Here is an 11,618-nt window from a genome sequence, read left to right as displayed (position 1 = left end):
TTTGATATTTATAGCCAAAACAAGACAAAGAACCTTAAATTAATTTCTTTTGGGCTTTCCTACGTTTTCCCCTTTAATCCCCATGAAAACTCATTAAAAGTGGTTATTTTTACATTAATGACACTTATTTTGTAACTCCCAAATGACAACTAATCGTGTGCATCCATTTTGTAACTCCACATTATAACTAATCATGTGCATCCATTGTGTAACTCCAAATGACTACTAATCACACCCTAACTTAAGAAAACCTAATAAAAATGAAAATAGAAAGGCTTCAAATCAATTTTATTGGACCTTTGAGTTCAGCCCAAACGTATTGCACTAAATTGATAACTTTGGTCTCTTTTTGCAATCCTAAGCCTAGAGTTGAGCCTTGTTGTGTTTAAACAGTCCAAATATCTATAATTAAGTCGAACAAAGCTTCTTGCATCCTTTTGGACTTGGATCTTGTCATTGGACCTCCTTGAACGCTTAAAGGATCATTTGTAGTTGTTGTTGTTGTTGCATCATTCCTTGTCTTCTCATAAGGATTCATCATCGAATTAGCCTTATTGTCAGCTTCATCACCTACATCAAATAAAGAAAGATCAGCAACATTAAAAGAATCACTCACATTTCCATACTCACTTGCCAATCTATATTTTAATTAATTCTTTCAAGGACTTGGAATGGCCCATCCTTTGGATTGGAAATCTTTCCTTAGACTTCCTTTCGATTGGAAATCTTTCCTTCCTCAAATGCACCTAGACCCAGTCACCCGATTCAAACTACATGCAGATTTGATTGTTATTAATCTTAGAGAGTTTGATGTTATTTTAGGGATGGATTAGTTGTCAAGAAATCATGCTATTGTTGATTGTAAAATGAAAGAAGTGGCTATGGAAATACAAGGAGAAATGAAAATAGTAATTGTGGGTGAAAGGAAGATAATTCCTAATTTTTTGATTTTAGCAGTGACTGCATGTCAGTTAGTTAAAGATGGTTGTGAAGCATATCTGATTAGTTTTGTAGATACTACTGAGGTCAGTCCAGGGGTATCAGATGTTCCAGTGGTCAGATTTCTTAACGTATTCTTAGATGATTTGCCTAGTTGGCCACCAAATTGAGAGGTTGATTTTGAGATTGACATCATCCCTCGTGCAACACTTATTTCCATTGCACCATACAGAATGGCTCCATTGGAATTGAAAGAATTGAAGAAGCAATTAAAAGAGTTGCTTGATAAAGGTTTCATCAGGCCAAGTACTTCACCTTGGGGAGCACCAGTTCTGTTTCTGAAGAAAAAGGATGGCAGTATACGATTATGTATTGATTATAGGCAATTGAATAGAATTGCAATGAAGAATAAATATCCATTGCCGAGAATTAATGATTTGTTTGATCAGTTAAAAGGTGCAACTATGTTCTCTAAAATTGATTTAAGATCAGGTTATTGGCAACTCCGGGTTGAAGAGAAATCTATTGCCAAGACAGCATTCAGAACAAGGTATGGGCATTATAAATTCATTGTGATGCCATTTAGGTTAACAAATACTCCTGCTGCTTTTATGTCATTGATGAACAAGACTTTCCATCCGTATTTAGATCACTTTGTTATTGTGTTTATCGATGATATTCTAATTTACTCTAGAATCCCATAATAGCATCAACAACACTTGAGAATTGTTTTACAGATTTTGAGGGAAAAAATAATTGTATGCAAAATTCAGCAAATGTGAGTTTTGGATGGAGAAAATTGCATTCTTGGGGCATATTTTTTCTAGACATGGAGTGCAACCAGATTCATGAAAGATTAAAGCAATTATTGAATGGGAACCACCTAGAAATGTTTCTGAAGTTTGAAGTTTTCTTGGGTTAGCTAGCTACTATAGAGGATTTGTAAAAGATTTTTCAGTTATTGCTAAGCCTTTCATAGCTTTGTTAAAGAAGAATGTGTCATTCCAATGGACTGAGTTGTGTGATCAAAGTTTTCAAGAGTTGAAGAAAAGGCTTACTACTACACCAATACTTGCATTGCCATCTGAACATGGAGGTTATATTGTATATACTGATGCTTCTAGGCAAGGACTTGGGATGTGTCTTAATGCAGCATGGGAAGGTTATAGCTTATGCTTCAAGGCAGTTGGGACCTCATATGCTGAATTATCGTACCGCATGATCTTGAATTAGCAGCCATTATACATGTAAGATATGGCGACATAATTTATACGGGGAGACATTTTAAATACTTACTAATCATAAGAGTTTGAAATATATCGCTATGCAAAAGGAGTTGAATTTGAGACGACAAAGATAGATTGAGCTTTTGAAGGATTATGATTGTACTATTGATTATCATCTTGGAAAAGCAAATGTTGTTGTTTATGCTTTAAGTAGGAAGATAGTGGAAGATTTTTCAAGTATGATTTATTACAACGTGGACTATCTAGTTGCACTTAGAGCTATGGATGTGAAGTTTTGTATTTATGATAATGCACAGTGTGAAGATTCTTATTTGCAAAAGATGAAGCGTAGAGTAGAAGAAGGAAAGAATACACAATTTGTGTTGAGAGATGATGGTGTCTTATTGAATGGAAATCATGTACGTGTACCTGATGTAGGAGATTTGAGAAAGGAAATCATGCATGAAGCGCACTATGCACCTTATGCAATGCATCGTGGAAGTACAAAAATGTATAAAATTTTGAAGCCTTATTATTGGTGGTCGACAATGAAGAAAGATGTGGCAGAATTTATGAGTAAGTGTTTGACATGTCAGCAACTAAAAGGAGAGCATAAGGCACTTGCAGGTAAACTTCATTCTTCATCTATACCTATGTGGAGGTGGGACAAGATTACTATGGATTTTATTATGGGATTGCCGCGTACATTTAACAAGCATGATGCTATTTGGGTAATTATTGATCGATTTACTAAATGTGCTCATTTTTTACATGTGAAGCAAACAGATTCACTTGATAAGCTTGCTGAATTGTATATTTCTGAGATTGTTAGATTGCATGGTGTGCCTATATCTATTGTATCAGATAGGGATCTTAGATTTACTTCTCGTTTCTCGGAGAGTTTGTAGAAAGCGTATGGTACTAAGCTTCATTTAAGTACAACTTTTCATCCTCAAATAAATGGACAATCAGAAAGAACTATTCAGACATTAGAAGATATGATGAGCGCTTGTGCACTTGAGTTCAAGGGTGATTGGGATGATTACTTACTGCAGATGGAATTTGCGTATAACAACAATTTTCATTCAAGTATCGGTATGGCTCCATATGAAGCTTTGTACGACAAGAAATGTAGAATTCTAGTATGTTAGGATGTTGAAGGTTTAGGACAGCTTAAGAAGAATTTCATAGTAGCACAAGACATATAAAAGAGTTATGCTGATTTGCACTAAAGGGAAATGGAATATATTGTGGGTGATAAAGATTTCTTACGGGTATCACCATGGAAAGGAATTTTAAGGTTTGGTAAACAAGTGAAATTGAGTCCAAGGTATATAAGACCTTATGAAATTATTGAGAGAGTTGGACCATTGGCATATAGGTTAGCATTACCTATAGAGTTGTCTTCTATTCATGATGTTTTTCACGTTTCTATGCTGAGGTGATATAGATCATATCCTAGTCATATTATTCAAGAGCCAAAGATAGAAATCATAGAAAAGTTGACATTTGTGGAAGAGCCGATAGAAATTCTTGATCGAGTGGTTAAGCAATTGAGAAATAAAGACATTCTTGTGGTCAAGATTAAGTGGAGTCATCATTCACCAAGAAAAGCAACTTGGGAAGTCGAAGAACATATGAGACAAAAGTGTCCACATTTATTTCCATAGTAATATTGGTGAGTTGTTAAAATTTCGAGGATGAAATTTCTTAAGGAGGGGAAAGTTGTAATACCTGCATTTTCTCATCATACATATTATATGCATTTACATTTAATCATTGGGCATATGATGGTATATTAAAAATATTTTTATTTTATTAGAATATATATATTAATTATAAGTAGAGAATAAGAAGCATGAAATTAGATTATTAATTTAGATAAGTTGATTAAGTACTTGGGTTATGTGTATTAATCCTTAAGACTTAATTGAACCAATAGTTGAAGGTTGGGTAAATAGATTGGACTTAAATGACACAATTAAAAGTTAGTATCTATGTGTGGTTAGTAAGAACTAAGCTTGGGATGATAAGACTAATTTTAGTAGGTGGTGACATTAAGAATTAGGAGCTATCAATTAAAAAACTAATCTTGGAAATTGGAACCATGACCAAGCTCATTTTACCTCTTAATTTCTCTAAAATTCGTACATGGCCAAAAACTCAAAATTTGGAACAAGAGAGAGGAGTGAAATACCTAGAAAAACTTAAGATTAAGATAGGATTTTACCAACTATTGAAGGAGCCAAGCTAAAGCCAAAGGATTTGAGCATATTAGCAATCCAAAAGCTGAAAATGGTGAGTTTTTACTTGAGTATTATTAGTTTGTCATTAGGGTTCTTGATTATAAATTGGAAAATCTTCAACAGGTGCTTTCATTGATTAATTAAAGGTCTTATTATCATGAATTAGTAGAGTATTGAATGATTATATAGAGATTAAGCTTAATTTGAAATTAAGTATGTCAAGACAGAAAACTATCAAAATTCCAATAACTTTGATGTTCTATATTTTCGACATAACTTAAGTTATATAAATCCAAATTAAGCTTAATTTATGTCTATGGAAAGCTTGAATAGTAATCTATAATCGTTTATTTTTGTGATTTTGCTAGTTTTGCCATCTTGTTTGCTTAAATTGAGCAAAAAGATTGCTCCTCGGGTACAGCGAGCTGTATGACCCTTGTTCAGTGATTTGGGAATAATTAAATCTATAGAAGTCGGAATTGAATAATTCTTCTTGGAGATGAAACTAGAAATACAAAGGTATATGTCTATTTAATATGAGATTTTTATATTAAGCCAATTTTTCCCAGAAATAATATTCTTTGATACTAAATTTTGTCAAAAAAATAGAGATGTTGGAGATTAGTCTTATGCTATTTATTTGATGTTAATTTGAGTTAAATTGGTATATAGCTAGATGAAACATATTTATATGATATTAAAACAGTAGTTGAGAGTCTGAGAGGAAGAGTTAAACCTATGAAGATGGTCTTATAATGCACTACAACTAGCATTTACATGAATATTTGGAATATGCATGAAATGTGAATTGATGAATGTATTAACAGGAACTCAAAGTCTTGGAAAGCAAGTTGTGGAGAAAGGAGGTCCTTCTATGGTGAAGGAATAAGTGTATTTTTAGTAAGTAAATAGTTAATATTTGCTATATTCATATATTTAATCAAATGTTCCGCGGATGGTTGTGTTTGCTTAATATTATGTTATGTTTAAATGAATGAGATGAAAATGATTGAATTGTGATGTTAAGTGCGTATTCGCATGTGAATGGTGAATTCCCATGTGAAAAAAAAGAAATATATATATATATATATATATATATATATATGTATATATAAAGTCTTGGGAGGCTGAAGCCTAGAGAGGCTATAAAAGTGTGTAATGTGAGGATGAGGCGAAGCAGCTTACGTGTGCGATAGGTGAGGATGAGGTAGAGCAGCACATTAAAGGGGATCCACGAGCCGTGAGGACTAACCATAATTGTTGAATTTTATTTTCTTATGATGGTTGTAATGAATTGAGTAGAATGGTATGAACTTATGTGTAAATTATGAATCATGGTAAGTTATGTGATTGAGTGGAAATTATATTAAGTGTATATGATATAGATTATGTTGATTATTTATTTACTGATTTAGACGCTCACCCCTCTCCAAAATTCTTTTTTAGGTTTGTAGATAGTATTGCATCAGTTGGTTGTATCTGAAGTCTAGCATTTAGTAGTTCTATCAGGTTGGGCCAGTTTTACGGTCTCTCCTCATGATGCATTTTGTATGTAGTTATGTAATGTATATGGAAGTGTGCCTTGTAAGGCATAAGAAGATGTTTTCAATACTTGTTAATTTTGGTTTAAGTATAATCATATGTTTATATGTTAATAACCTTGTGTTTTTATTCTTAATAATTTGTATTTTGACCTATCTACATGTAGTATATAGTCTATGATTCTTGTCTGCCACATGGCAAATATCTATTGGTTAGCATGTAACGAGGGTGTTACAAAAGATGACAAGGCTATTTTTAAGCCTAAATTTGAGTCTGTCAAGAATCCTAAAGTGGAGGGCAACAACAAATTCTAAGGTAAATTCACTCCTCAAATATCCAAAACTGGAGATATTAAATGTATTAGGTGCTTGGGAATGGGCCACATAGCTTCTCATTGTCCAAATATGCCATAATTATGGGGGACAATGGAAAAGTGGAGTTCAAAAGTGAAGAAGAAGAAGAGATGCCGCCCCTAGAAGATGGTAGGGACCAAGAGTATGTCGAACATGGTGATATGTTAGTGGCAAGGCGAGCATTGAGTTTGCAACCAAAAGGGGAATAGGTATAAAGATACAAAATCTTTCATATTAGATGACGAGTCAAAGATAAGGTATGTAGCACGATAATTGATGGGGATAGTTGTACTAATGTGGCTAGTACCGAACTTGTTGAAATATTATGTTTGAATGATTATGGTGAGTTGCTAAGCAAGTATTAGTGTTTTTCTTTATTAGTAGGTATAAGGATGAGGTGTTGTGTGATGTGGTGCCTATGCATGCTAGACATATTCTTTTAGGCCGCCCATGGCAATTTGATAGACGAGTCATTCATGATGGTTTTACTAACAAATACTCTTTTATAATGAATGCCAAATCTGTTACACTTGTTTCTTTGATACCCAAAGAGGTGTATGAAGACTAAATGCGCATGAAAAAGGAAAGCAATATAAAACACATTAGTGATGGTGGGCAAGAAAAGAAAGAAAACAAGAGCATGAGTGCATGAAAAGAAAATAAATAAACAGAGTATACGCATGAGAGAAAAAAGAAAAAGGTGAGGGTGTGAAAAATGAGAATAAGAAAAGCAAAGAGAAGAGAGTGTAAGGTGAAATAGCCTCATTGGCCAATCTGACCATGTTTGTACTTATGTAAAAAGAGGCCTATTTTAATGCTAATGAGCTTAATTCTTCTTTGCCTAGTGCTTTTATTTCTTTGTTGTAGGAATTTGATGATTTATTTCTCGAAGAGATCCCAAATGGATTGCCATCAATTAGGGGAATAGAGCATCAAATTAATTTCATTCCTGGATCATCTATTCCTCATCGGTCTGCCTATAGGAGCAACCCTGAGAAGACTAAGGAGCTGCAAAGGCAAGTTGAATAATTGATGACTAAAGGATTGATTAAGGAAAGTGTGAGCCCGTGTGCAGTTCTAGTTATAGTTGTGCCTAGAAAGGACGAAACATGGAGGACGTGCATTAATTGTCGTATCGTCAATAAAATCACTGCAAAGTATAGACATTCCATTCCTAGGCTAGATGATATGTTTGATGAATTGCATGGTGCTTGTATCTTTTTTAAGATTGACTTAAAGATTGGTTATCATTAAATTCACATTAAAGAGGGTAATGTATGGAAAACTGGATTTAAAAGAAAAAATGGATTGTCTGAGTGCCTTTTGGCCTTACTAACAAACCTAGTACATTTGTGAGGTTTATGAATCATGTTTTACGTGCTTTTATAGGAAAATTTGTAGTTGTCTATTTTGATGATATACTTGTTTATAGTCATAACTTTGATGATCGTATGGAGCAAGTGTGCATGCTGCTAGATATTTTACGTAAGGAATCTTTGTCAATTTCAAGAAGTGTTATTTTTGCACTAATAAGCTTGTATTTTTGGGATTTGTTGTAAGCACAAATGGAATAGAAGCTGATGAAGAAAAGGTAAAGGCTATTAAAGGGTTGCCGAAACCTACTTATATTGGTAATGTAAGGAGTTTCCATGGCTTAGCTAGCTTTTATAGGAGGTTTATGAAGGATTTTAGTAGCTTAGCCATGCCTTTAGCTGAGGTTATTAAGAAATGTAGGCTTTAAGTGGGGTGAATAATAAGATAAGGCCTTTAATTTGCTTAAAGAAAAACTGATTTTGGCACCTATACTTGTTTTACCTAACTTTGCTAAAACTTTTGAGGTTGAGTGTGATGCTTCAATTATTGGCATTGGAGCTGTGTTGATGCAAGAAGGACACGTAATTGCTTACTTTAGCAAAAAATTGAATGGGGCATCCTTAAATTACCTAATATATGACAAAGAGATATTTGCATTGGTTCGTGCACTTGAGACTTAGCAATATTAACTTTTGCCTAAAGAGTTTGTGATCCATATCGATCACGAATCCTTGAAGCATTTGAAGGGACAAAACAAGCTGAATAGGCGATATGCTAAATGGAGCAAATTCATTGAGTCCTTTCCTTATGTTATCAAGTATAAGCAAGGTAAAGATAATGTTGTAGAAGATGCATTATCTCAGAGGTATGCGCTTCTTTCCACTTTAGATGCAAAACTATTAGGATTTGAGCATATTAAGATTTTGATTTTTGCAATGTGTTTAGTGCTTGTGAGTAAGTTGTGTTTGGCAAGTTCTATAGGCATGATGGATACTTCTTTATGAAAAAATGCTTATGTGTGCCTATTTGGTCTATGCATGAATTGCTTGTGAGGCAAGCTCATGGGGGCCGGTTAATTGGTCATTTTGGTATTGCCAAGACTTATGGATATGTTGCATGAATATTTCTTTTAGCCTAATATGAAGCGTGATGTTGTGTGAATAAGTGATAATTGTATTACTTGCAAATAGGCCAAATCCAAGGTTAAACCCTATGGGTTGTATACACCATTACCTATTCCTACTACACTTTATATTGATATCTCCATGGACATTGTGCTTGGTTTACCTAGATCTAGGAGTGGTAAAGATTCAATATATGTGGTTTTTGATAGGTTTTCTAAGATGGCACACTTTGTTCCATGTCATCAAATCAATGATGCATCACATACAACTGATTTGTTTTTCAAGGAGATGTTGTGTTTATATGGCATGCCTCGCACTATTGTGAGTGATAGAGATGCTAAGTTCTTGAGTTACTTTTCGAAGGCTTTGTGGTGTAAGTTAGGCACTAACCTATTTTATTCTACTACTTATCATCCACAAACTGATGGTCAAATGGAAGTGGTTAATAGATCTTTTTCTACTCTTTTGCGTACTATCATTAAGAAAAACTTGAAAACTTGGGAAGAAATTTATATGCATGGTGAATTTGCTTATAATAAAAGTGTGTATTCTACTACTAAGTATTTACCTTTTGAGGTTTTTTATGGTTTTAATCCTTTAACTCGATTAGATTTATCTCCTGTGCCTAAGTCGTGTTAATTTAGATGGGCAAGATAGGCCAAATATGTGAAGCAATTACATGATAAGGTGTGGATAAACATTGAGAAGAGGACGAAGCAATATGTTACTCAACCTAACAAAGGGCAAAAGGAAGTAATTTTTGAGCCTGAAGATTGGGTTTGGGTGCATATGCTAGAGGAGAGGTTTCCTGCACAAAGGCATTCTAAATTACTCCCAAGGGAAGATGGTCCTGTTCAAGTGGTTGAAAGGATCAATGACAATACCTACAAACTTGATTTACCCTGTGAGTATAATGTTAGTGCAACTCTCAGTATTGCTGATTTAACTCTCTTTGATATAGTTTCTGATGTGAGGACAAATCCTTTTAAAGAGAGGGGAATGATGCGACCCTAAATCCCAAAGAACCAAGTGGCCAACTAAGTCAAACAGATCAAGTTCCAAGCTAAGTGATCCATTATTCATCAAGGGAGGCCCAATTATAAGAGTTAGAGCCAAGAGAGTGAAGGGGGACTTAAATGGTCTTCTTCAAGATATCTCTGCCAAAACCTTCGAAGCCATATGAAGAGAGTTAATCAAGCCCACTCTTGTTATTAACCTAATTCAACATGTCGGGCCATGAACATTTAAGTTTTGGGCGAAATTTTACTCAAGGGAATAAGGGAAGGCCAAATACTGAAAGAGGAAGTGAGGAAAGAAGCTTAAAGAGGAAACAAGGAGGTGCATGCTTGTGAGCGTGAACTAGGCACCTAATTTTATTTAGGAAACAAGGGCAGCTGCCCCTTTCAGTTATTTCGGAATATTAGATGTTGATTTAGTCCATTCTTCCTATATCAATGATTGCCTAAATCACTATAGATATTTATTTTGTTATTTAGGAAGCTTCTAATTTAGTCTTTGATTCTTACGTTCCTATTCTAATTTCTTCCTAAATGTGTAAAGAAATTTAAGGCTGTATCTTTGGTTATTTAAACGCACTATAGTCGAATGGTTCAGGTTATTGAATATGTTTATTATTGATTTCATTCAGAGAATTCAATTTTTGGTTCTTCTAAGGACTTATGAACTTATCAAGACTTCTTCTTGTGGTGTTCTTTGAGATTTATCACTTAAATTCTTTCTAATCTTGAATGTGGCATCCAAAACACTTCTATACCAAGGTTCACACTTCTAGTACAGTGTTGGGTCGAGGACTTTGTTCGTGAATCTAACTTTAGACATTCTTGGCAATAATTCCACAATGTGTTTCTTGCAAAATCCATCAAGAATCATATCACAAATACTTGAGGCTAATGAGCATATTATTTCAATTTTCTAGCTTTTGGAAAATTAAGTTATGGGTTCTTTCAAGAACTTTGTGGACTTATCAACACTCACACTAGTGAGTATAGACTTATCCTTCATGTCCTTTCTTTCTCTTTTGTTCTTTGTCTACCTTTATATTTAAATCAATTCGATTTGATGCTTATGCTTAGCCATATGGAAAAGAATAAAGAACTTATGATTTCTTTCCTTATCGGATATGAAATCTTACCTATGTTCTCATTTTGTTTGTTTCTTTTATGTCATTCTCTTTAATCTCTATCTTATAAGATGGTCTAGTTTTATTTGGGGATCATAAACACGAGTGTTGAGTGATAGCGCATGGAAGCGGCAACTATAGGCACGAATGAATGCTTAGACAAATGCGGAGAAAGAAAATAAGTTGATCGAGTATGGATATCATTCTTTGAATGATTGCAGAGGAATCTTTTAGAGGATAGAGGGAACGACGAGAATCGAGGCACGCATAAATATTTCGATTCAGGAATTGCATCATTGGGATCTCCATCATTCCTTACTACTTCAAGCACGAGGCCTTCTGATGACACAAAGATTAGCGTAAATCCATGCACATTAGAGAGATATCATGTTGATTTGCATTAATCCAGGTGTAATACAAGTGGAAATGCAAGCATTTTGATGTTTGTTACGCGTATAAAGAAGTAATTTCAGTCAGGGTGTTATTAGGTAGGCCCTCACAGATTTTGAATTATTTTCGTCAAGTTGGCTCATAAAATTTAGGACTATGGGAGCTGTTGACCAGTCAACTCCTTTCTAGTTGTTGATTTGACTTTAGTTTATTCATATTTATTTATTTATTTATTCATATTTAGCTTCTAGGTTCTTTTCTTCATATGGAATTTGGGCTTTCGCACTATAAGAACTGCATGCAGCCGAACACTTAAGACCAATGAACATATTATTTCAGTTTTC

General features: G+C 34.2%; 1 protein-coding gene across 1 annotated transcript; it reads left to right on the top strand.

Annotated features, from left to right (window-relative positions):
• The first annotated feature begins 899 nt into the window (after positions 1 to 899).
• LOC125369523 lies at positions 900 to 9,758 on the top strand. The gene is made up of 11 exons (XM_048372292.1): positions 900 to 1,055; positions 2,483 to 2,584; positions 3,030 to 3,083; positions 3,221 to 3,307; positions 7,174 to 7,322; positions 7,867 to 8,023; positions 8,145 to 8,201; positions 8,358 to 8,485; positions 8,602 to 8,731; positions 8,811 to 9,320; positions 9,402 to 9,758. The coding sequence occupies exons 1-11, from the start codon at positions 900 to 902 to the stop codon at positions 9,756 to 9,758; spliced, it is 1,887 nt and encodes a 628-aa protein (XP_048228249.1).
• The last annotated feature ends 1,860 nt before the right edge of the window (positions 9,759 to 11,618 follow it).

The sequence above is a fragment of the Ricinus communis genome, chromosome 3, assembly GCF_019578655.1.
Source record: "Ricinus communis isolate WT05 ecotype wild-type chromosome 3, ASM1957865v1, whole genome shotgun sequence".
NCBI classification, from domain to species: domain Eukaryota; kingdom Viridiplantae; phylum Streptophyta; class Magnoliopsida; order Malpighiales; family Euphorbiaceae; genus Ricinus; species Ricinus communis.
This window is presented reverse-complemented; position numbering and strand designations above follow the sequence as displayed.